This window comes from Rattus rattus, chromosome 3, assembly GCF_011064425.1.
Source record: "Rattus rattus isolate New Zealand chromosome 3, Rrattus_CSIRO_v1, whole genome shotgun sequence".
In the NCBI taxonomy this organism is placed as follows: domain Eukaryota; kingdom Metazoa; phylum Chordata; class Mammalia; order Rodentia; family Muridae; genus Rattus; species Rattus rattus.
In genome coordinates this window covers 57,921,097-57,947,242 of record NC_046156.1, presented here as the reverse complement: position 1 = coordinate 57,947,242, position 26,146 = coordinate 57,921,097, and the positions used below count along the sequence as shown (strand labels likewise).

The 26,146-nt window shown below is 42.6% G+C and overlaps 2 protein-coding genes across 2 annotated transcripts in view; one reads left to right on the top strand and one right to left on the bottom strand.

Annotated features, from left to right (window-relative positions):
* Nucleotides 1-2,053: 2,053 nt before the first annotated feature.
* Wdr3 (WD repeat domain 3) lies at nucleotides 2,054-24,675 on the bottom strand. Its single transcript, XM_032897633.1, has 27 exons — nucleotides 24,616-24,675; nucleotides 23,334-23,536; nucleotides 22,312-22,521; nucleotides 20,263-20,381; nucleotides 19,286-19,364; nucleotides 17,820-17,915; nucleotides 16,897-17,010; nucleotides 16,627-16,728; nucleotides 15,795-15,892; nucleotides 14,830-14,934; nucleotides 13,923-14,153; nucleotides 13,571-13,664; nucleotides 11,779-11,880; nucleotides 10,428-10,513; nucleotides 10,159-10,294; nucleotides 9,456-9,512; nucleotides 8,486-8,586; nucleotides 8,247-8,358; nucleotides 7,653-7,787; nucleotides 7,363-7,413; nucleotides 6,899-6,964; nucleotides 6,397-6,489; nucleotides 6,154-6,201; nucleotides 5,538-5,581; nucleotides 3,951-4,079; nucleotides 2,913-3,006; nucleotides 2,054-2,712 (listed from the first exon to the last, which is right to left on the bottom strand). The coding sequence occupies exons 2-27, from the start codon at nucleotides 23,502-23,504 to the stop codon at nucleotides 2,557-2,559; spliced, it is 2,829 nt and encodes a 942-aa protein (XP_032753524.1). The 5' UTR covers nucleotides 23,505-23,536; nucleotides 24,616-24,675; the 3' UTR covers nucleotides 2,054-2,556.
* Nucleotides 24,676-24,761: 86 nt separating this feature from the next.
* Nucleotides 24,762-26,146, top strand: part of Gdap2 (ganglioside induced differentiation associated protein 2) — a 49,592-nt gene continuing 48,207 nt past the window's right edge. Inside the window, exon 1 of the mRNA XM_032897631.1 lies at nucleotides 24,762-24,933. The gene's annotated coding sequence lies outside the window, so the exon portion shown is untranslated. The remainder of the gene's footprint in view (nucleotides 24,934-26,146) is intronic.

The window sequence follows — 26,146 nt, the reverse complement described above, 5'->3', positions numbered from 1 at the left end:
TGCTAGGGTTGGGGATTTGGCTCAGTGGTAGAGTGCTTGCCTAGCAAGCGCAAGGCCCTGGGTTCGGTCCCCAGCTCGGGGAAAAAAAAAAAAAAAAAAAAAAAGAACTGTGCTTAGATCTCTATCCCATATTTAAATTGGGTTTCTTCTTTTTTAATTTTATTATCTAATGTATGAGTGCTCTACTGCATGTTCACCCACATGGCATAGAGGATCATCCGATCCCCTTCTAAAGGTTGGGAGCCACCATGTGGTTGCTGGAAATTAAATTCAGGACCTCTGGAAGAGCAGCTAGAGTTCTTTACCACTGAGCTATCTTACAAGCCCTGGGTTATTTTCTTGATGTCTAGTTTTTATTGAGTTCTTTATATATTTTGGGTATTAGTCCTCTATTGGATATATAGTTGGTGAAGATCTTTTCCCATTCTGTAGACTGCCACTGTGTGTGAATGACAGTGTCCTTTGCCATACCCATGCTTCTAAGTGTCACAAAGTCCCATTTACAATTGTTGATCTTACTGCCTTAGTTCAGGGAGTTGTCTCCTGTGTCAATGAGTTGAAGGCTATTCCCCACTTTCTCTGTCAGGTCTAGTGTGTATGGTTTTATGCTGAGGTCTTGGATCCATTTAGGGTTGAGTTTTGTACAGGGCGTCAAGTATGGATCCACTTGGGTTCTTCTACATGCGGACAATCAGTCTGACTAGCACCTTTTGCTAAAGATGTGATCCCCCCCCCCCAAGTATGTATTTCTGGCTTATAGAAAATTCAGGTATCAGGTATCCATAGGTGAGTGGATTTGTCTGGGTCTTCAATTAGATTCCAGGGTTCGATGTGTCTGTTTTTGTATCAATTCATGCCATTTGTCTTAGCATAGTATAACCTTTGTAGTACAATCTGAAATCAGGGGCAGTGGTATTTTCTGTACTTTTTATTACTCAGGATTGTTTAAGCTATTTTTGGTTTTGGTTTTTGTGTGTGTGTTTGCTTATGAAGCAGAAAATCATCCGTCAGTTTCTATGAAAAGTTGTTTTGAAATTTTTGGGCATTGCATTTAAATCTGTGAATTGCTTTTGGTAGATGGCTATTCTTATTTTATTAATCTTACTGATCCATGAACATGGGAGAGTTTTCCATATTCTGATATCTTCAGTGACTTCAAGTTTTTATCATACAAGTCTTTCACTAGCTTGGTTAAAGTAATCTCAAGATATTTTCTATCATTTGAGGCTATTATAAAAGGTGATTTCTTTCTGATATGTCAATAAATACACAAACAAATAAAATCACTGTATTCTTAGGCAAATCCTTAGCGGTGGCACTGCGTTACACTGTTACAAATCTTGTCAGCATCCAGCTCACTGGACTCTTGTGATGTGCTGTCCTATGTTCCTTAGTCACACATCCTAAGTGCTCTGAAAGCTCCACTCTATGCTCAGAAGAATGACAAAGGCAGTGAAATGACGCTTTTCTAGTTCCAGGGCTCCACAGTGGAGCACTGCACATCACTAGAGCCTTTCTCAGAGCTTGTTGGCCAGAGATTTAAACTCAGGCACCAACAGCAGCAGAGCTGGTTCCTTCTGGCAGCCGTGGGGTTCTTTTCACTACTGCCCTTGGCTGTGTGTCCAGACTGAGTGCTAGCACCAGCTGCATCCCCTTCCTGTGCCTTGTTCACACAGTACAACCTACTGTGAATTTCTGTGTCACCCCTCGGAAGGATTAACTCATTTAGGGGCTAATGACTTGACAGATGCTTTTACAAACAAGGTCACATTTACAGGTTCCATTAGATAGAAAATTTGGAAGATAACTCAGTATGGCCTTCTCTCTAGTCCTTATCTTAAGGAGATTAGAAAAAAAATTCTGACTAGAATCTAAATTAATAATTGAGAAATTCCCTATTAAAAAAAGCCCAGGTCCAGAGTTATCTGAGTCAATCTTTTTCTCTAGACATCCATACCTCCCAAATTCCTACCACGCATACACACACACACATACATACACACACACACACACACACATCAGACACCTCTCTATTATTCAGCCAGCCAGCAAGTTATTTCAAGTGGTTTTAATGAAAAAGCTATTGTATTCCCAGGAGTACAAACAGCATCATGATCTTCCATGCAGACTCAACAACCCGCATGGTGTAAGAGGCTTCCCCAGGCAGCCCATCATCCCTGCAGCCCCACAGTCCATGGTACTTCCTTTAGAAGACAAAGACACACATGCTGAATGGAAAAGCTCTAATACAAATAATCTGCCATAAATATGATACACTTCTGAATGAATCAAATACACAATTAAAAATATTCTTTTGTTTCTTGCTGTAATTTAAAGGTCCAACTCTGAAAAATACAGATTTTTTAAACTAAATCTGTTTCTTTCAAAAGATGGAAGACAGAACTCACAGCCATGTTTGGTTTCTTCAGCCAAGGCTGACTTCTATACCCCAAGATCTACAACATGATCTTCTTTTTCGGTATTTTTAAGATGTTGCCCACAGTTTATGTGAACGCTCCTTAGAAGAGAAGCAGGAAAAGATATAGCACTCCAGTTCTAAGTCAGTGTTAAAATCATCTTTCTTCTATTTTTTCGTTTTCTCTTCTTCTCTTCCAAGTGACTAGTAGCTTCTGCAAAAAACATAACTTCACTCTTTGCTTCGCATTCTCTCTTAAGATAATCGAGACCAGCCATATTGAAGCCAATAACATCCTAGAGAAGAATACAAAAAGCAAACTTCAGTCAATACAGCAGCTTCTGAGTACTGTCTTGTTTCCTTGCCTTACTAAGCACTTCTGCTGTTGTGTTTTGAAAACTCGACTTCTGCAAATGACAACAGAAAGTTTACCCTAAGAACAGATTTATGCCTGTTTGGTATTGCCCAGCATAAGATGTCTACAACAGACACTTACCTGGACTTGTCTGACTTTTGAAATAGTTGTTTCTTTTAGCTTCTCTATCACGGGCACAAGCATCTGGTTGCTGGTGATCTGGCCAAAGTGAATCCTAAAAGAAAACAGTCATGCTGCAAAGAAAGGATCGGACCTACCGGTCCCTTCTCGAAACCTGCTAATCCAGTGACATCTTCTCTCAGCAATCTACCACAGAGATTACGATGGGAAGCTTGAGAGATACAGTGAAGAATGCTAGCTCATGGGGACTGCTGAGAGCTCAGTGAGTGCTTGCCATAGAAACCTGAGGACCTAGAGTTTATCCCGAGTATCCATGCAAAAGGATGAGCATTGTGGCTTACCACTGCAATCCTGGCACTAAGGCAAGACTGTTATTTATTGGCCAGCCCAGGCTGTACGACAAGGCTGGACTGGGCTAGAATGAAATCCTGTCTCAAAAATAACAAAGAAGGCCAGCTATGGTGACATACACCTGAAATCCTAGCCTTCAGAATGTAGAGGTGGGCAAGCCTTAAACCACCTGTGTGGCAGGCCAGGATAAATAGTGAAAGCCTGTCTCTCAAAATAAGCAAAATCAGGCCAATTTACTAAAATCTTAGTCATTTTACCAGATAGCTGTTTAACTACATATATATTCCTTAGTTTCTCTGCCTATGTCCCCTCCGTTGTCTTCTGTGCCTATAGATACCTAGAGACACTAGCTGGCTATTTTTAAAATGTTGTTAACAAAGCTGATCAGGTTAGGCCTTACAATTTAAAGCAAAATACATGGGTAGAGTGGCTGGTGAGCAATGAACCTAGCCTCACCTTAGACTGCAGCACCTGAGCTACAGCTTAGTCTCACCAAACACCTGACTCTGAAATGGGTCATCAGGATCCTTGTTTCAAAGGCAGGAATGACTGCCAATGGCAAGAGCTATTTTGTAAGTCTCCGAAAAATGAAACCCAAAGTTTGTAATCCCCAAACAATGCCAGCCTCGGCTGGCACACAGCTAGAGTGGTCTGGCTGAAGAGACAGGATCTGTAAGAACATGCTACCTGAGGAGAAAAAAGAGGCACCGGCACAACAGCTCGACATCTGATCCTGTCTGGATGAACCCATTGAACAGCGTAAGGATGTCTGGGACATAGGAGAACGGCAGCACAAGCAGGGCCTCTTCTAGTTCACTGAGAAGGAAAAGCAAACCGTCACACTCCTTACTGCTGTCAGCTACCCTGACTTTCCTTTACTGCTTTTCCTGCTTTTATATCTGAGAATCCTGTCCATTCAGAGCTAAATATTCACTCACACTCAAAATGACTCTTCTAAATGTCTTTTACATTCAACACCATCTGTTTAGAGAGTATTTTAGTCCCTGTCATAATGGGGGAAAACCTAAGTATAGCAGATAAACACTGTTCACTAAGCCTTGTTGAAAATTCCACCCTATTCCATCTTCATGCTTCTCTCACCACACAAATACACACAAATTGTTGCACTATGAGTCTGTGTATTGTGTATGCACAGTGTGTATGAATACTGTACGTAAATACTTAACTGTATACAGAGATGTCTAAGTGTGCATATGTACTTCAAGGCTTTTGAGTTTATGATGATGACTGGGCAACAGTGATTCTCACACCGACCTTTCACCATTTGAATTTGCTTCTTCTAAAACTAGTTCCAGGATCCTGCCATCACTTCCAGTTAGAAATCTCAAGAGGATTTCAGTTCTGATCAAAAATCCCTTTCTTAGTTTAACAATTCTAACCCTTGAGAACTGAACTCTCCTATCTTGGAATGTGTTTCTGCACCTCCATTGTCAAATTCCCTTTACAGTTTTCTAATGAAAGCTCAGCGTTATCCCCTGGCAGCTCTATTCACTTTTGTAAGGGTTACTGTACACATTAAAATTTAGAAAAATAAACCTCTTTATATCAAATTCTAAGAACTAGTCATACCATCACAGAACACAAAGAACAGCAACTGAAACTTTATATCAGACTTATTGACTATACTTTGTACCATTCTTATTGACTATAGCTTTTAATCAAATAGATATATTAAATGAAAATATTATAAAATATTCAAGGACACACACACACACACACACACACACACACACACACACTTGTTTGTTGAGGCACTACCAATAATAGAAAAATAAGAAAGGCTGCAAATGATAGTTATTACTTGTACTGAAGATGTTGAACAATATGATGTTTTTAAAATATTAATAACATGAGCAAATGTTCAAGGCCTAGGTGAAAAAGAAGAAGATTCAAACCTACGCAGTGACTCTCTGGAGCTCAAGTGGCCCAATCAGCTTGTGTGTAGTACTTACACAATATGATTCCAAGTGTGTATACAGACAAAATATGTGGAACAAAATATACAGCAGAAAAGCTTCTGAGAGTTGGTATCAGACTGGTGTGTGTACTACTTTATTACATCTGTCCTTCGAAACATCCTTCATACATAAGAGCCTCCTCTCTTATACTTCAAAATGTATTATAATTGTTTTCTACCAAAATTTTGACAATTAAAATTTAAAGAAAGAAAACTATCAATTCCAACTTGTATTTCACACTCCGACATTCAGTAATGGCTATCCTGTCAAGTTACAATAGTGCGCTAGAACTTACCTTGACCTGATCCCTTTAAAAGTCTCTAACACATACGCTGAGGGCTACAAAGGAAAGACAGCAGCATTAGTGACACTTTTGAGGGCTTTCCTCCAGGGCCTACGTCCATCCCACATGACAGGGCTGTGTGGGCTATAATTAAGTGATGTCCTTATGTCCTTTATGACTACCCTTCCTTGTAGGTTGGGCCTGTTTCATATCTACACAATGAAGATATTCTGAGATTGCTGCAATGAATAACACGTGCAATAACTAGCAACTCCCAGATAAACACGCTCTCCTGATACATCTCTTCCCTTCTTCATGACGGGTTTTGTCGATTGTTCCTACAAAGATCTGTATCAGAGGTTATATGCAGACAAGTCTTCAGAGAGCTGTGGATGCCGACCATGCAGAAGCACTAAAGGTGGAAGAGGCAGGCTGGTCTAACCCAGACGCATCCTGGGAAGTTTCACCAGCAGCCCTTTGAGATGCAAGCTGTTTTAGAAGACACTCAGACTTTTGGAAACAAAGGCCTTCCCAGGGAACGTATCCCCAAGTCACAGTGCTTCCTCACTCCCTCTCATCTCTGAAGTTGGCCCCTGAAACACCAAGGAGAAACAGACATCCCACTCACAGAAATATTGCCATGGGCCATCAGGATGGGGTTGACAGGAAGAGGAACCTATAAAGAAGTAATAAAGCCAAGTCATTAAAAGAAGCCTCTTTCCTCCCACAGTTTGATTTATCCTAATGCTTGACTCACATAACATTTACTGCCTTTATCATGTACCCTTATCTCATTTAAGTCGGAAATGGTCTCTTTAACAATTTTTTTGTAGATTACAAGGGAAGTGTGTAATTTGATAGACACGCTTACCTCTTTCCCTGCTGCTCTACAAATGGCTCTGTGTTCTTTCATTTTTGCAGTTTCTTCTCGGTACAGCTCAATGGCCTCCATGATCCTCTCAGCCTACGCAGATGACAAAGGAAGAGATCATCCCAGTGCACACCCATGACACCCAAGAGCTGGGAAGGCCTGGCTAATGTAGCCTGAATCAGCTTAATAAAGACATGGCAGCCGGAGTGCAGCGCAGCACTTAGAGTTGTCGGTTTTCTCTTATTTTTAATTTGTAAGAAAGAGACCAAATACCATGGACTCAGACGAGACCATATGGGACACAATAGGGCAGCTCCTGGGAACACCGAAGAGATGAGCTCCCCTACTGCCCCATGCTGGTCAGACCAAGTCCAAGGGCATCAGACAAAGGCAATGATCAACTCCTGGAATTCATCTACTTTGCGCCACACAGAGCTATGTGGCTAACACAGGGTAAGGATTTTACTAAAAAGTCAGAAACCCATTATAAGAGCCAACTTACCGCTTTGACTGTTTCAATTGTCTTCTTCCCAGTGAAGTAGTTGTCACCCTGGGTCTCCCCTGGAACCTGCCAGACATATGAGATCCTGAACAAGATGGGTATTATTTTATAAAAATGCCACAGTCACTATCTCCCATTAAGGATAGGTACAATATTAAATGTTTTATTTGTATCATCATGAGCACTATCCTGTTAATGTTTATAATGTATCCAATTTCTGAGTCTATTTTTAAATTTTTGTTTTGCTGAATAAATACTTTATTTCCTTATAAAGTTTCATTGAAAAAGAAAAGGTCACAATGATAGACTTCTCACACTAAGCTAATCACAGAACTAGCTATACAATGAATCGAACACTACACACATTCTAACAACAGAGAGCAAGCCTCTGGCATTCATCCTCAATCCCTCCCATTGTGAGCACTGGAAGTTATATAGTCCCATGTCCCAAAAGATTCACTTACTGCTGGCTGCTCTTCTTTGGCCACACTCTCCTCATACTCTGCTTCCCTTTGCTGCCAAGAGACACACAAGTTTTAATGAGTGGCAAACGGAGACTCTGCAGAGCGACTGAGGCAGCAGAAGGGCTTCTTTCAAAGCAGGAAGCCAGTGGACCTGTGCCAACCTGTGAAGTGTGGCACTGGTCTTGGAAAGGCCTCCTGTGTGGGCTGTGACTACACTGGATGGAAAACTTCAGCAGGGACAGTCTGTAAGTCACCCCCACCAAACATGAAACCAAACTTAAAGGTCTTACCAGTTCCCTTTCTTCCTCAAGAATAAGAGGCTCTCTCGTTCTCTCCCAGAGTCTCAGAGACTTGTCATGAGAGGCTGACACCACGTAGTCTCCACTAGGGCTGACAGCCAAACACCATATTTCCTGGTGATGCCCCTGGACAAAGACAAAACAAATGACCCAAAGAAGTCTAACTTTTTCATTGGTTCCCACCATTTATGCTAGTGGGTAGGGTAAATATTCTTAAAGGAAGTTCTTAAAGTACTGTGGTGGCTAAGCCAAAAATGACCCCCACAGATCCATAGGGAATGGCAGTACTAGGAGGTGTGGCCTTATTGAAGAAAGTGTCACTAGGTAGGGTTTTCTTTTGAGGTCACAGAGATCAGACCAGGCCTCGTGGCTCTCAGTTCTTCTCCTGCTGCCCATGGTTCCAGATGGAGGACTCTCAGCTTGCATCGTGACACTGATCTACACCTCGCCACCGTAAGCCAGTACGAGCCAGCCCAAACTAAATGTTTTCCTTTCTAGGAGTTGCCATGGTCATGACGCCTCTTCACAGCAATAGGAACCCTAACCAAGGCAAGTACCAATCCAGCAAAACAAGCAAGGTGTTACCTCCAGCGTTTGGATGTGCTCAAACTTGTCCGCATCCCACTGCTTGATCTTGTGGTCCTTCCCCGCGGTGAAGAAAAGGTGGGACTTGGGCACGAATCGGAGATGCATCACACTGAGGGCAGAGTAATGTTAGAAGCTCTAGGTGAGTGAGTCAGAGCACGCTTACACTCGGTGGGAGTGCCTACTCTCTGGAGCTTTCGAGAACAGCTAAACAGATCCTTTCTGAGGACTACACCCACCTGTCATCATGTGCAAAGAGAGACCTGTGGCAGTCCCCAAAATCCAGACCCCAGATTTTCACATTTCTATCAGCAGAACCAGTTGCTATTAGTGCTCCATCCTATGGCAAAGAAACAAAATGTTAGCATTTAATTAAACTAGACAGCTAAAAGCTAACCGGGATATTTAATTCATTTCTTTAAAAATATTATGATAGGGCAAAAACATACTCATCTCTACCCAAAATACTTGTGCTTAGACTTACAGAGCTTCTTAAAGGTTGGAAAGTGAATGTATGGACTCTGACCCTGTCACAGGACAATGTCACAGCACAGTGCTGTTGTGTGCCTTAAGGTCTAGTGTTGTGTTCACTCAGTTAAATAAGAAAAGGGCTACTCTGATCTCTGGAACGGGATTTGTGGGGAGGGTGGGGAAAGTAAAGATAAAATGAGGCTGGAAAAAACTTACTAGAAGGGTATGACCTATTCTGTATCATACCCCTCCTCCCCCAAATCCCCATTCCCTTGAATGGTTCAAAAGGCTGTTTTCATACAAGGATCTCACAGATATGGAATCCATTCATTTTCCTTTGGTGCAAAGTAGACACTTTTCAAATACACAGTTTTAATCATAATGACACTATGGAAATAAGTGATTCCCAAGAATGAGAATACTTACTCAAAGCAAAATACTACAATATTCAGATCCTCAACTGTGCTATCCTGCAGCATAAAGGGTGCCTCTGAAAAACCATGAATTTCAGAATGCTCTACCAATTATGGAATTCAGAGCAGCAACCTCCCAGAGCCACTGTAGGTGGTTAGAAGGACTTAGATACTATTTGTTAAACATTACCGTGTGTATGCTGTACTATAATACAGACCTGGGACTTTCTGGAGGAAGCTGTAATAAACTCAGCTGAATGATGCAAGTGCTGTACAATCGAGTAAAATCCATGAGTTAGAAAAGAGCCTCACAAACTTTACTTACATGGGAGATATCCATGCATATAACAGGCAGCTTGTGTCCATACAGTGAGAGAAAAAACTAAACATGAAAGAAAGAATACAATTAATTCCTGTTTGTCTAGACACATGGAGCTAATATAAATTTATAATACTAACACATTTCTGGACTGCTTTCTAATACTGCCTGTGTCTACTATGGAGACCCTACACATACTTGCCAAGAACCCTGAAACCCAACAAAGGACATCAGACTCCCCAAAACCTACTCTCTAGGGTAACCGTTTCACACATTATCCTGAGGCACAAATCAGTCCTGAGAGAATGCCCAGCAGCCTGTACCTAGCAATACCTTTAAAGCTGCTTGCTATGACAGGATGGAAATTCCTATCTCGAGATCTTCTGAATATGAACTAGCACTTTATTTAGTTTTAGTGTTTTGATAACTATGTCTTTACAAATACACTGCCGCTGGCTACCATCCCAGTCCTTTCTTCCGTATACTGGAGACAGATTCTCTTCTCACAGTGATATCCTCATCACAGGTTCCCTCCTTTACTCCTCCCCTTCTTCCCCACCTTCACTCCCATCCTGATCCACTACCTTTCTGTCACCCATTAGAAAAGACAAGGATTCTAAGAGATAATAACAAAATATAAACTATCACATAGGATTACCCTGAATTCTTAAGGTAACAGAAAGAATATTCCGAGCCCAAACCACCATACCTTTAAAGTGTCAACATAGAAAATCTTCACAGTGCAGTCCAGCAAAGACACAGCCAGCAGCCTCTGATCAGGAGAGTAGCAGACACACAGGACATCCTCATCTAGCTGCAAGATTCTAGTTTGTTTCACAGAGAGTCTGTCCAGACAGCATCAAGAAAAAGTAAAAGATGGGAACACATAGACAGGCAGTTCCAAGTTTGACACAGAAAGGCACACAAATCAACAATTCTCCACTTCACCCTCAAGCCCCCACAGAAGCTTCCTCTCACCTCTTCTGGGTACTATTTTTATCTGTCACCAACTCGAAATCCCAGAACTTGACAGCTTTATCAGCACCACCTGTCACAAAGCCACGCTGAAAATCAAATGACACTTCAGTTAAAAACTATTTTCACAAGAACTGTGCTAAGTACACATTAAAACAGTTAAACTTTTTTACTGAATGGCACATGACAACAATTAAGAATACCATGGCCACCCCTCACTATGTTTTCTGCTGCCATAGATCTTATTTGAGAATGCCAGCACAGACTAACACTGACGGACATGATCACTGACATTCCAGGTGAGTCCTCCTCAGCAGCATTAAGAAAAGCCTTAAGGGAATACTGTGGAGACTCCTGCCTCCCCACCCCCTCCCTCCCTCCACCTAAGCGGGCAGAAGTCGAATGAATTTACTACAAAGCAGTAAGATTAGCTTTCTAAACATGATTAGTCTGTCTCCGTGTTCACCTCAGGAAGGTATGAAACTATTCCTGCAGTGTCCCTGCTCAAACACCTTTGCAATGGTAGTTTTCCAAATCAAGAAAGTCAACTGCAGTCTATTCATGCAGTTATGAATATGGGGATGTTTTGCCCCATCGCAGAGCAAAATATCCACGTGTATTTTATACTATACTATGTGACATCAGCCTCTCTAAAATCTAGCTTTTCCAAATATAGATACTTCTAGTGGGTAAAGGATTGCTATAATGAAAAATTTTTGGGTAAAGCCAGAATATTGTCAAAAAAAAAAAAAAAAAAAAACAACCAAAACAGAAAACTCTAAATGCCAGAGCAGCGTCTGCATCCGTTCTCCTGTAATACTCCAGTGGATAAAGCACATATGCACTATAATGACTACTGCTGAGTCACGAGAGTCACACATTTGCCGAAGAATTTCCCCAGTCATCACTGGACTACAGGGGAACAACAAAGTGTATTTCATCCTCTGCTAAGGTGTTAAGAAAACATTTCCCTCTGTAAAGAACCACAAGCATCGTCTAAAACTAAGCCATGCTAGGGCTGGAGAGATGGCTCGCAGGTAAGAGCGCTGCTGCTCTTCCAGAGGACCCGAGTTCAAGTCCCAGCACCCACATGGCAGCTCACAACTATGTATAGCTCTGGTTCCAGGAGATCTGACATTTCCATATAGACGTACAAGCAGGCAAAACACTGTTGCACATTAAATAAATAATCTTTAAAAAAAAGCCACACTGCTGAGGACCAACAGCTACATGACACATAGAGGGCTTTCTTTAATGCAACCTGAGAGGAAGCTTTCTTAGGTAACTAAACTTGGCAGATCTATGATGCAGTTAGAGTGCAGAAGCCCAGAGCTTTAAGGCCCTGTACAGTTACCTGATCTGGAGAAAGAGACATGGACCACAGAGCTCCATCATGGGCAGCTATTGTCTCCAAGAGATTCCCCGAGGCCAGGTCATAAAGTTGCATATTTCCTGTCTGGGAAAGTGAACAGAGCAGTAAGGAGCACATCCACAGACTTCATTAGTCATGTCTGAAAGTTAGAAAGCAACAATATGGGTCAACTGCTCAGGAAATAAATCCTGCATAAGTCCTTTCTGCATTCCGTCATTCCCAATGAGATATGTACTAACCACCAAGGGCTGGACTGCTTGCTTTCATACACTGCTGTGAATCGTACAACCCTGCAGTTGTTGATTCTGCCTCTTCCGCTGGTTCCATATCACAGCCATAGTCAAATCCAACCGTTCAAATGGAAACTTAGCAGTCCTTAAATTTCATCTATGCTTTACATAGACCACTCAGGTCTACGTCACTGTCTACCGAGTCTCCCCCAGTGGTTTTGGTTTCTTCTTTCTGCGACACACTGACAGTGAGAACCAGAACCCTCCTATGACTCTTGCCTACATGTCTGTATAGGCCACGACCCTGGTGTGAGCATTTAACAGACACAGGCAAAAGCCTACTAACTCCATGAGCTTCTATGCCACATGACAGATAGCAGAAGCAAGGAGACCTCGGCCCTAGGCTTGACTCTTTCTAACTCTGTGGCTGATATAGAATTCATTTCCAGTAATTTGCTTTTTATAAAATGAAGCTTGCATCACTAGCATCTGAAAGATGACATGAGGAGCACAAGAGCCAAGTGCTAACTGCCTTGCGTTCTCGGCCAGGAACTACACATTAACCTTATAGGAAGCCCTTAAAGCAGTCCACAAAACACTCTCCCAACAACAAACAGCACATGCACATTTGTTGAAGGATGGATGAAAAAATGAGTGAAACTTTCAACTGAAATGTTATTTCCAACAGGACCTGGAATGGTTTCCAACATTTTATACTTCTCATTGGACAAGAAATAGCCACTATGGCACATTGGTTTCCTAATAAAACACATGCATATTTGACAATGGATTAGAATGATTATATATATATATGCAAAACACTTTTCAAAACACCCCACAACTGAAGACAGTGACGCATGAATCCAGGTGCAGCACTTGGGAGGTGACTCCTGAGTTTGAGGCAGTCTGGGCTGTACAATCCCTGTGTCAAGACAAGCACACCCCACAAAGCTTACCCTACTACATTCTCACTACTTGCTTTCGCTGTGACCGGTCTGTTTATTGTGCACTCCAAGAAAAGCAGGTTAAGGGCTAAAGCAAATTTCCAAAGGTTGCAAAGTTACTGTGGCAGAGTACTCAGATGTGGCTCTGTGAGTCTCATCATGGCTGCAAGGTGAAGCAGCATTCTCCAAGGGTTGAAAGGTAATCTGAGTCCAAATCTGTGTCTGCGTATGGCTGTCCTCAACTGGTGAGTCTAAGAATGAAGACCGGTCAGCTTGGCCTTATACAGCCATGTTGTGTCAAACCTGGTAATGTTATGTGAGTTAATACTAATGTATCTTATCAGCAATTAAACTGAATTACACTTAGAAGACACATGCAAGAATAACCATCAAAATGCTGATGGCAGTCACCTCTGTACTGACTTTAATGTCCTTTGTAATTTGACATTGGTTTGATTTTTTTAAAAAAGGAAATAAAATTTTAAAAACACCAAAACCAAAAAGTCAATGAACTATTGTCTACCTCTAATATACTAATTACCCACATGCTGTTAAAAAATTCCAGTTTCTCAAGGGTGTCTTGAGGTGCCCCAGCTTTACCTTTGTCCCGATGACCACCTGCCTGTCACCAGGAACAAAGAAGGAGCAGAGAGCATATTCACAAGGCATGGTGCGGATGCACTGCAGGGTAGACCTACAAGAAAGAAAGCACACGCTAAAGAACCGTCTCCCACCGTACAAGTCAGCGTTGCAATGCACAGAGCCACACAGAGTGACGTGACAGAGACGAGTCTAACTCTTAGCTCGCATTTGTAGTCAAGAGAAAAATAGTATGGGCCAAAGCTGGATTTGTTTGGAGAGGAAAACAATCATAAGAAAAAGAAAAGTACCGGAAGCACTACAAAGAAAAGACAATACCGGATCAAGGCTCGGAAAGCATCAACTCACAGACCTGTTCCATATCTTAACGGACTCGGCTGCGGCTGAAAGCACAGCTATGTTATCCGAGCTGAAAGACAGCGTGCGCACATCGCTGCGATGGCCTCCGATGGTGATCCTGCTTGTCCTCACAGGCTGGGGGTTTGGCAAGGATGTACTGAGTGAATACAGTTCTACCAGATTGTTCTGCAGCAGGAAGACTGCCTTTAACTCTCCTTGAGGCGAATGAATCAGGTCAAAAGATCTGCGTGGGAAAGTCATCACAGTTTTTTGTTTTTTGTTTTTTTTTTTTCATTTTATTTATGGGGAGCTACTAACTTGGCTCAGGAAGCCAACATTTTCTGTGTGAAAAGCTTAGTGATGTTCTAAACCCACAGTTTAACCGCAAGCACACTCGCACACACGCTTCCCCGGGTACTGGCCTTCTTATTACTTTTCTTTATCTGAATGTACATGTATGTACTGTATGGACCACAGCACGAGTGTGGCGGTCAGAGCACAACTTGAGGAGTCAGTCTTCTCCTTGTACAATGTGGGTCCCAGGGACCAGAGTCAGGCTATCAGAACTGCCAGCAAGCACCTTTCTTACACCTACTGAAGCATCTCAGAGATCCACAAGCACAGGCTTCTTTTAAAAGAAAAAAACTTTGGGCCCAGCTCTTAGTTTTGACAGGTGATTTTTTTCTGTGTTGTGTTATGTGTCATTTAAAATACCTTCTGAACAAAGACTACAGTTTTCTTAATTGGCAGAATGAAGGAATCAATAAAGGTAATAATAAAAATGGACACATGGGCTGCGAGTGTGACAAGATCACCACTTTCAAATGTAATCCACACACAGGCTGGCAGACAGTGGGACAATGCAGGGAGACTTGGTAGCTTATTACTCTGTAACACTTTGACACGGACTCTTCACTCACTTGATCTTGGCAGAAGTCTTGATCTTGGTTACCCGAAGGATCTCATCCTGCAGAGTCATTGAGACGCCTGTTTCAGGGTCCTCCTCCTCATTGGCAGAGTTCAATCTAGAAAGGGAAACAACTTTTCACAACTCACTTTTCCTGAAACAGCCTAGCTCTTACTAAGCCACACTCTGGTCCTGGGACAAACAAGTGGAGTGATTCTGGGGGAGCAGCCTAGTCACAAGGTTACCCCGAGAACTGACAGAGCAGACTACAGTCCACTGAAAGTATTATCCTTGATAACAGATTTGGAATGCAACAGGTCCATAACGTCTCCTGCAATAATTTGTCACACAAGTCACTGCACCGAAGCATTCCTGATGGACTTCTCTAACTCTAGAACTTTCTCCACCAACTCTAAGCTGTAGCGAGCCTGACCCTGACACGTGAGCAGAACACACCTCTACATCTGCCATCAGATGACTTTAAAAACCACATTTAAGCTTGATAAGGGACTTCTTTCGCATCTCTGTTTATGTGTGTCAGACACCCACATAGGATGTCTGTCGTCTTTAACTGTGCTCCAGTCTTAAACAGTGTCTCTTAAGCTGCAGTCTCCTGTTCCTGCAACCCTAACACTGGCACAGACACAATCCCAGCATTCCTGGCTTTAAAAATCTGCAATATACTTCTGTGTGGTTCTTAGTGCAACTCAAAAATGTGTTAGGAATAAAGAAGTACAATTAGAAATTCAAACCTTAAGGTCCTGGGTTGGTCCCCAGCCCGGAAAAAAAAAAAAAAAAAAAAAGAAAAGAAAAAGAAATTCAAACCTTGTGGGGTACTGGTTCTCCACACATTCTCTAGCTCTTAGCTCCAACAGGTAATCAAGTAAATGTTTCCTTTAAGTTATGTAATAAATGGCTATCCAGGATGTTTTACGACTATTAAGTTTATTTAAAATAAAAACAAAAGCAAAAACATACCTTGCTTTCTTTCTAGCTTTCTTTAGCTTTTTATCCATTTTCTTCTGAACTTCTGCTTTGGAAAGAATACAAAATACTTCTAACACAGAATCAGTTCCCTAGGAAGGCAAAAGGCAGACAAGTGTGAGTCTAGGACAGGCAGTTTATAATTTAGGCTACACCAGATAAGAACTGAACAGCAACATTTATCTGCTTTCCCTTACTGGCTGGATCACCTTGAACGATTTAGTCTCTGGGTTTATAGTCTATAAAAATTAGAATGCTATTTCCTGCTCAACATTCTTTTGAAGGCCAAACAGAACATGCACATTTATGATAATGGAAAAGCCAGCATTTAATAAATGGCTAGTAATAATATAGTTACTTTCATGATGCTATGAACATTGTGCTAGGATGTTAGACACACGTAGGAATATATACTAAATTTTAAAGAGGGAGGGAGGGAAGGAGGGAGGGAAGGAGGAGAGAGAGAGAGAGAGAGAGAGAGAGAGAGAGAGAGACAGAGAGAGAGACAGAGAGAGAGACAGAGAGAGAGAGAGAGAATGCACGCATGTGCGTCTGTGTGGGCAGGTATGTGCATGGGCCACACCTGTATGACTACCACCTGCTAAAGCTGGAGTGACAAGTGGCTGTGAACTGCCCAACATGAATGATGGGCTCCAGACACAGGTCTTCTGGGACAGCAGTGCTCGGCCTTAACCATTAAGCTATCATTACAGACTCATATTCTGAATTATTATCACAATGAAAAGAAGCGTCCGTGCCCACAGTGAATGATGAAGGAACGAGCACTGAAGTGAGCGCTCTGACTGTCTTCTGAGCCTGTACTCACGTGGCAAGCAAGGATCCGGCCTGTCTTGTCCACGGCAAGGTTCACAACTCTGTCCCTTCCTTCCCGCATTATGGAGCCAGCTTTTCTACATGACAGTATGCGCTAGAGAGGAAGCAGAGAACATGGAGGTTAAATGTCCTGTGAAACCTCTGAAAAGCAAATATATGCAGGTGACAAAATACTCCCTAAGTGATCAGCAGAGATGCGATCCGAGATTCTGTTCTTCCCCGCCCCATTACTCAGCCCAACTAAAAACACAAGGAAGATTACATCTTCAGACTTCTCATCATCCGCCTCAAGGGTGTGGTCCTCTGCTTCAGGCGTGTCCTGTATCCCTGGACACTCTTTGATTTTCTTGGGCTCTGGTTCTTCTGGGTCATCAATCTATTTTATAAAGATAGAAGAATAAAAGTTCAAATGTCTCAGGAAATAACCTTTAACTCCAAAGAACCACTTACATCTTGACTAGTCACCTGATAAACTTCTTCAATGTCAGGAGAATGTCAGAATCTATTAGAAACTGGAAATATATACACCACATTGTTCATTATACTATCTCACTGGCTTTCCACAGTAGGAGGACCATATGCAAGCAGATAAGAGTGTAAAAACTAATGGCTCAACTCTTCCTCAACTTCAAAATTTGTAGGAGAAAAGATATTTTAGAAGAAAGACTGTCACTGGTATTAGTAATGGCAGAGGCACTGGAAGGTGTTACAGTTTCTCCTTAAAAACAGAAAAAACAAATGCTAAGTCTTAAGATATACAAAACCCATCATAATAGCCACTCACTCTGGCTCTATACTAACTCCAACTAAACCTAAAGTTACAATTACCCCACACACACATAAACTGACAGTCAGTGTATGTCTCCAGGGAACTTACCTGCATACAAAAATGCATGTACCCTACATATATGTTGTCTGAAGAGAAAGGTCTCTAAAATTCTCCAACACATGCCAAGAGGCCCAGGTGTACAAGGCAAAATGCCACAACCTAATTAGCCCTATTACCAAAAGCTGTAAGCTTAAATCTTCCCCTTCCAGCTCAAATAAACCAGGGCAATGAGTGCACGAGGAGGACGTCTTTGTGTAGAAGTGTTGCAGGCCATCAGTGTAAGAACGCCTACTAAGTCAATAAGATGCTAAACTGTGAAAACATGCAATTGCTCACGATCCAAACACAGTGACTACCTCTTGCAGATAGGCGATGTCCCAGGCTCTCAGCTCACTGTCTGCAGCCCCAGTGATTAGTCGATTTTCTTCTGAAACCAGAACCAAGCCCCACACCTAAGAATACAAAACAGTATCATTTTTTAATACTGCAAGTGGCACAATGAAGTTTCTGACATTTCACATCTAAGAAAAAGTATATTAAGGCAATTCTTTTCAAAATTCACTAACAGAATCACTTATCCAGAGGGTGGATGGCCTGTGGTAAAACTGTTCACATGGTACTAAAGACTTCTCTACTTTTTTTCCTGCCCCATTTAGATACTAGCTACTCATCACAAAACCACAGCACAATCCATGACTCTGGGTTTCATACTTGCTGTCAGTAATGCCTGGCAAATACAAGATGCCTTATTAATGCCGACTGCATACCTCTCAGCCTTGAGTATCTAAGAATTATATAGAGACACTGTAATACTGATGCCAGTCAATTTTCACAGAATCATTTTCCACTTCATTATTACAAGGATGTTTTTGAAAGTCTCATATAAAGGGAGGCTGGAATATATAAAATATTCTCTGAATTTGGCTGAATAGATCTTTTCCAGGTAAACGTAAACTATCCTTTTGCTGAATGCAAGGTGCTGGGGAAGGCACTGTACACATAACATCCTTAAACACCCCTATAGTTGTGATGGCTATTCTTGGTAGACAATTTGACCACATCTGGGATTAACTAAAACTCAAATGATTGGGTACACCTGTGAGGAGTTTTTCTGAATTAAATCATTTGTAGTGGACAGATCAACTTCTAATATGGATCTTTGAGGTGGGAAGATGACACCTTTAACATAGATTTTTTGGGGTGCGAAGATGCATGTTTAATCTGGCCACACCTTCTGCTGGCAGCCTACATAAAGGAATGAAGCTCGTTTCTTGTCTGTTTGCTCTCCCTCTCACTAGCAAATCCATTTCTTCACTGGTATTACAGCCTACTTCTTCAGGACTCTGGCATTTATGGAAGATCAGCTGAGACATCCAGTCTTGTGAACTAAACAACTAATAGATTCTTGGACTTTTTATTGGTAGGCAGCCATTGCTGGACTAGCTGGACCACGACCTGTAAATTATCCTAATAATTCCTTTATATATAATATATATCTATATATCTATATTATATATATACTATATATATCAAGATTCATTCTATATATTCTGTTCCTCTAAAGAACTCTTGACTAGTGTAACAGTCATAGATGAGTCTAATTAAAATGAACTCAGAGGTTATAAGCCACCCAAGGCTAGTGTGTATTATACCAGAGAAGCTACAACTGTTCCAATAGCTGGCACTGCTTCCTCCCAGACAATCTCAATGTCTCTCAGGACAGGAGACAGATCAGTGAACAGTAAAAAGAGCCTGAAATACTGAAGGAAAAACCATCTTTTGCTTTGTCATTCTTCTCTGGAGGCCATGATGCCACACATACCTCAGTTCGGTGGCCAACCATTGTTTTGAAGCAGTGCTGGTTATCCAGGTCCCACCACTTTACCATAGTGTCTTTCCCACTAAAAGAAAAACCAAAAAAGATTTTAACTAGGAAGAATTGCTAAACTAACAGGTATGTGAGTAACCCGTTTCTTGTTTTAGAATAGTAACAGTTATGTTGGAAGCTATTCTACTTACTGTTTATCAAGATAAGCAAAGAATTCCAACTCTCCATGAGGCCGCTCAGCCACGAAAACAAGAAGCTTCGTTTCTACCACAGAACACACAGTCCAATCACCTGCCTTCCTCCCACCACCTCACCTTACAGCACTTACGTTCTGACTGGTAACACGGAAACATCTCAGCGCTCTCAGCCCTGTGACCCACATCACCCGCTTAGCTTTTTCCATACCGAGCATCCTCTCTGTGGTCTCTAAAGCTCGATTCTTAATCCACATCTGTAAAACCCTGAACACGTCCTCTGACCCGCGTTATTCTGTAGCTTCTCCTGTGGCCTCTTGGCCCATTGCTGGTTTCTCAGCCCACCCGACACTGAAGTAACTTCCTGAGGAACTACAATGGTTTTCTAATTATTGTTAAACAAGCCCTATGATCCTAGTCTTCCTTGAGTGAATGCCTGGGCTATATTAGGCTGAACCATATGAAACTGATATGTGATCACTTTCAACATAACAAAAATAAAATGTTCAAATGGACCAACCTAGCAGATATTCATTAAGCCTCTAAAGCCCCTCAAAAAGCAGGATACCAAACACACAGCTTAGCATTTTACCCACTGTACAGGAGAATCAGAAAAAAATTCAAACACTGTAACTCAGTGTATGAGTCTAGCACCTGAGAGGCAGAGTTGGGAAGCTGGCAGCCTGAGAGAGCACACTGGCTCACAAGCAGGAGCACAGTGGGAGCAGCAAGCAGTGAGGCCAACTCCCTCTATCTCCAAGGTCATCTTGCATTTACCTTGTAACTAGCAGATTCCTTTCTCGGAGAAACAGAGCTTGTGTGACGGCATCCTTGTGTCCCTTTAGACGGTAGAGGCCACTTTCATTGATCACATCCCAAATAATGACATCCGTATCCTTGAGGACAAAGTAACACACAAGGAAAAAGTTTTCTTATCACCAGTGGCCAAATGACAAGTGATGGGGCTCAATCACCGCCACGGCACTACCCCACCCTATACAGCTTGAGGTAAGACGGCAGCCCACCCTTCCTCCAGGAGTAATGAGCAGAGGCTTTGTTTCCCATTGTTCTAGTTACATATGCATCGGATCTCCAGGCTGTTTCTGCATTAGCAAACAGAGCTCGCTAGGTATGGTGGCGAGCCCTTGCAGTACCAGCCACTTGGGAGGAAAGCTGGACAGCTCAGACTGCACATCAAAACCATGAAACAAAATAAAAAAGGAAAAGAGTCCATGCTTTGTATTCAACTTAAAACCATGTTTTTATTTAATGCACTTCGATAGTTAATTCTGTTGTACTCTAGTTTCTAGTATTACGATTTAAATTTCATATTTTACATAAATGAGTCATTTCCAATTTTGTTACTATAAATACGCAAAACTGAATAAATCTTTGTGCATTCATCCTACTATAAATAAAAACTACAGTTTGATATTCTTGGTTAAAGGACATGGTAATTTTTACAGATTTACATTCACACCATATAATAACCCTCAGATTACAACTCTAAAACTACCTAAAATCTATATGAGACTTGCTTCCCATCTGCGCACTCTGGGTATTATTACATTTCTGAAAATCACTGCCAATTCCCTTCCTTCCGTGAAGAACACTTTCTTCATATCCACTTTAATTTGTATTCCTGAACAGTTTTTTTTTTTTTTTTTTCTTTAAAATAGGGTCTGATGAAGCCCTGGCTGGCCTTGATTTCACTATGCAGCTGAGGCTGGAGGTCAGGCATCTCCAAGTATTAGATTTATAAGCATAGGACAAGTTTATGTGGTCTAGGGACCAAACCCAGGAATTCCTATATGCTAGACAATCGTTCTACCAACTAATGCAAATTTTCCCATTATCTGTGGTGATTAATGGCACTTCATCTTGTTTCTTTTTCATTGATATTATCTTTTACATGTTATTTTTTACATCTTACTTTACAAGTCTAATAGGTGGATGATATTTTTTATTAAATATTTTCTGACTTTCTTTTTATACTTTTTTTTTTTTTGGAGCTGAGGACTGAACCCAGGGCCTTGTGCTTGCTAGGCAAGCGCTCTACCACTAAGCTAAATCCTCAACCCCCTTTTTATACTTTTTTTTTTTAATGTAAAAAGTTTAATATTTTAAATTTATGTTTCAAATCTATCAATCTTTTCTTTACTTTCTTTACTTTTTGAGAATTTCATATATTTTGATATTCTTCCTCTGAACATTCCTAGCCATCCAACTTCATGTTCTTCTTCCTCCTTTAAAAAAGCAAACTGCAGCATAAGGAGCAACGACAACAAACTGGAGCCCACACTCTGAGCACGGGTGTGCTGGAGCCTGGCTGATATGCCCAGGGTCTCTCCATTGATGAAATCTGACTTTCCTCTCCCAGTAGCTACCACTGAAAACAGCTCACTTCCCCTCTCCTGTGCTGGGAAATGGCTTTTCTTTGCCTCTTCTTTGAGAGAGGCTCTCACTGTGTATCCCCACAGACACAGCTTGGCTGACTGGCCTCCAACTCCCAGCAATGTAGGTTCCCCTTCTCGAGTGCTGGGATTAAAGGTGTGCACCTGGCTTTAACTCATCAACTTTTAAAACACAGGAAAGACACTAACTTTACGTACCTCTCTTTCTCATTCTTTCATTCCACAGGCTTTTGTCAGACAACATAACAGGAAACGGGTAGAACACTGCCTCAGAGCACCCATTCTCCTCACTCTCTCCCAAATGTATACTAGCTTGGACACCGAGAATCCAATCTCAGCACAATTTCCGTGACTAACCTTCTTCTACATTAAGGGTGAAAAGCAACCCTGGACACCTGTTTCTGAGGCTCACCTTAGACCCGGAAGCCAGTCTGCCTCCTAGCTGATCGTACTTTAAGCTGGTGACGGCTGCTCTGTGTCCATTGAAGGTTATGTTTCCCTCCCCACTGAGGAGGCTGAAGACTCGGATGGCTCCATCCTCATAGCCAACAGCTAGATGCAGCCCATCCGGGGAGGGACACAAGCAAGTGACTTCTTGTTTAAGCCCTTGAAGGATAAGGATCTGAAATCATAAAAATCAAAACCAACACAGAACAGTGAGGCATGTATCAAGACAGCAGCGTGGGAATGATCTCAGTCACACAGTACCAACAATTTCCAGTCACTGCTACACAAGGATAAAACTCTACAAGCAAAGATCGTGAACTCCTAACAAGGTAATCATTTCCTCTCAAGCTTGACACTGGTGAATACATGCAAATTATCCAGGCAATGAGATAAGAGACCAAATTTTATCCAAGTGATTTGTGGTAATCAACCTCATGGCACTATAGCACTAACAGCTTCATCCCAAGAGGCTCGGGGGAACAACAAGTATCTATATATTTATATCTATAAACCTATATATATCTCCTCTCACCTCTTGGGAATCACAACCGTAAAGAGGGATAACACAAATATCTCTATGTACTTGGCAAAAGAGTAATAGCTTCAGTCACAGTTGAAGCAGAGTTCGGCGACTAAGGCATCTCATCTGTATGTTTAGGAGAAGGACCCCACAACACAGCAGGGTGACAGTCCTTTGGAAATCCTAATATTTCACAAGTGGCTGTGAGAACAAGCAGAACGTGCAAAGTAGAACTAAATAATGGATAAAAATAATGACCTATGGAAAGGAACACAAACACACATCTAAGAGGCAAGCTCCTGTTTGGCTGTGACTTTCAGAACACAACAGAATTTGGTGTTAGCTGTCTAGAAAAAAAAGAGAGAAGTAATCTCATGGGGGCTCACACACAAATGAATGTAGGCAGGTCAGTCAAGGCTCTCCCACTTCACCCTTCCAAGAGTGTCAATTACTTGTTTCTGACTCACCTTCTCGCCTTTCCTTAGGTCCCAGATAAAAACGTGTTCACAGGCAGGTACTGCCACATAGCGTCCTTTTTCACCGCGGAGTGTCACGAAAACAATGTTGCCTTTTTGGCTGCCAATCAAGCCAAAGACAGCACTAGCCACATAGCGGAGATACTGTTTGGTAAGCCCCATGTTAGGATGTCTGATGCCACAGGGGAGGCAATCTGCGTAAATAAACAAAAATTCTGTTTTTGCAGTACATTGGTTCTACACGTCTAACACACAGGAACCAATTTTTATGTGATCAAAAGCATGTAACTTGGCTGAGACAATAAAGTACTTGCTATATAAGCACGATCCCTTGCACCCACACAAAAGGTCAGGCACAAAGAAATGCACGTCTATGACCCCACCACTGGGAAGGCAGAGAAAGACAGATAGATACCTAGAATTCACAGACTCTGTGCACAGGGCAGGGGAAGCCCAGAGTGAGTGGGTCTTGCTGACATGAATGGAGCCATGTCAAGGGCTTCAATGCCTCAGACCAACAGGAGAGGCTATACCTTCCTCTGTTTCACTTGGGGTGTTTGTAAGTGTTCCAGAAAATGTTCACCATAGCCTTCTTGCCCCCTGTTTACTGATTGAACATTGTTCCCTAAAGACCATCCCCATCACAATTAGCTGTATGCAATAACCCCGTGTCCTAGTTCAGTTTAATGCAATAAACCCTCCTTCATGTACAACTGTATATAGTAAATACGCAGAGCTTCTGGGGTTACTGCAGCTTCTATATCTAAGAGGCCAGACTAACGGACCTCAGCTTTTATGTATGTGTGTTCATGTGTCTGTCTTTTCCATCCAGTTTTCTCTTTGCTGCACTTTCACCTACAGCTTGTCTCAACGAGTTGAGGCACTAGTTTTCTACATAGCACCTCCACGTTTCGCTATGTTTTTCGCTTAAAGATATAGTAACACTCTGCTTATTGCTTTCAAATTCACTGTCCCTACACGAGGCTTTAAAGAACTAAGCTGTTTGCAAACGCAGGGGCCCACAGGGACCCACTTACTTTAACACCATCCCCGAAATACTCTAGGGCAGTCAGGCAATTCCGGCGGCCTTGCACTCTCTAGCCCGGGAGCAGCGCGCGGCCTCTGGGATCTGCGGTGCAGGCGGCTCCAGCAAAGGGACTCTCCCCGACCTCCCTGGTGCCCTCAGTGCGGAGTCCTCCGCTGCGTCGGCACTGTGAACATCACAGTGCGGGGAACCGCGTCTCACGATCCCTAAACAGTCATAAACACTCACCTCAGCCTCCACGAGGTTCCAGCAGACAGCACCGCCAGCCGGACCCGCCCCTTCCGGTCCGGCTGGGTGTTTCTTCCGCCCGGCGTTTCCCTTACCTTCTAGGCGGAAGTGACGACGGAGCTCTGTGATTGGGTGGCGTGGTGGAGAGGAAGCGGGTACCTTTGCTGTCAGAACGCTGTCGCCAGTCACCCTGTCCTCTGGAGACCGGCTCGCTTCAGCCTCCGCCTTTGGCAATCAAAGTGTACAGATGTCACCCTCCCGACTTCTGCTACGGATCTGAGCTGCGGGCCGCCGCCCGAATGGGCCCGCCTGAGCGCTGTGAGAGGAGGGCGAAGCCGGGAGGGGAGGGTAGCACAGCCGGGTGCGGCGCTGGGAGGGATCTGGCTGGCTGGTCCTCCCAGGCTTTGGGATTCTCACTCCCGGCAGGTTGGGTCACGAAGCTGTAGGGACGCAGGTCCCGGGATTTGCTGGGACGCGGTGCAGGGAGCAGCCCAGCGGGTGGCAGCTCAAGTCTAGTCCAGCCGGTCCTATAAATTGGGTTCGCTGTGGTCGGAGGCTGAGCTCAGGAAGCTGAGTTGTCCAGAGACCCTGCAGTCTCTGGAGTGACATTGACCTGGCTTTGTGTTTCCTTTCTCAGGCCACTTGAGGGGGAAGTGACCCTGGGCTTGCCAGTCCTTAATTGTAGACTGAGTCTGAGCCGCTCTGTTAACAAGAGGAAATTAGCTTTTCTTCTATCTCAGTTCTGCCCTCTTCCATCCTTGGGCTGGTCTAGAAGTTTTAGAAACGAGCTCTGATGCCTGTAGCTATCTATATAACTATACAAAAGAGGTGATCCCTGCCATGGCTTATTGAACAAGACCTTCGTAGCCAACCTAGAAATTAGACAGGTAGAAAAGTGTAGTCTTCCTTTAAATTTTTAAGTATTATTTACCGGGTATGTTTTCTTCATGTTTTAAAACATGTTCGTCTCATCTTCTGTATTTAAGAAATTTGTTTTGAGAAAAGAATCATTTGTATTGGGTTGGATGAATTAGAAGGCAAGAAATTGAGACAAGAGATTTCTTACAAGCAGGGGAGGAGCATTTGAATAGGTGTATACGGTTTCTACCTCCTGTAGATGCTGGGCATTACCTTGTTAGAGGTGCAAAATGTGTGCTTTGGTGGAAAAATAGCTTCAAGCCTACCCAACCTTTAGTTGCCAATTGATGTTGTCATCTTTGATCATGGGATCAAAGCCAGGTTTGGTCCATGACTTCAATACCAGCACTGGAAAGCCAGCCTGGTCTAGATACAGAGTGCTAAGATAGCCGATAGCGCATCCCCACTCCCCCACCCCCTCCCCCACCCCCTCCTTACACTCTCACAAAGTCCCTGTTCTGGAGCTCTCTGTAGACCATGTTGTCCTTGAACTCACAGAGATCCATCTCCCTCTGCCTACACAGCACAGGGATTAAAGGCATTGCCTGGCCCTCCACACTGTAATAACACACCTTAATCTCACACATTTTCTTATCCAGTACTTTAAGATACA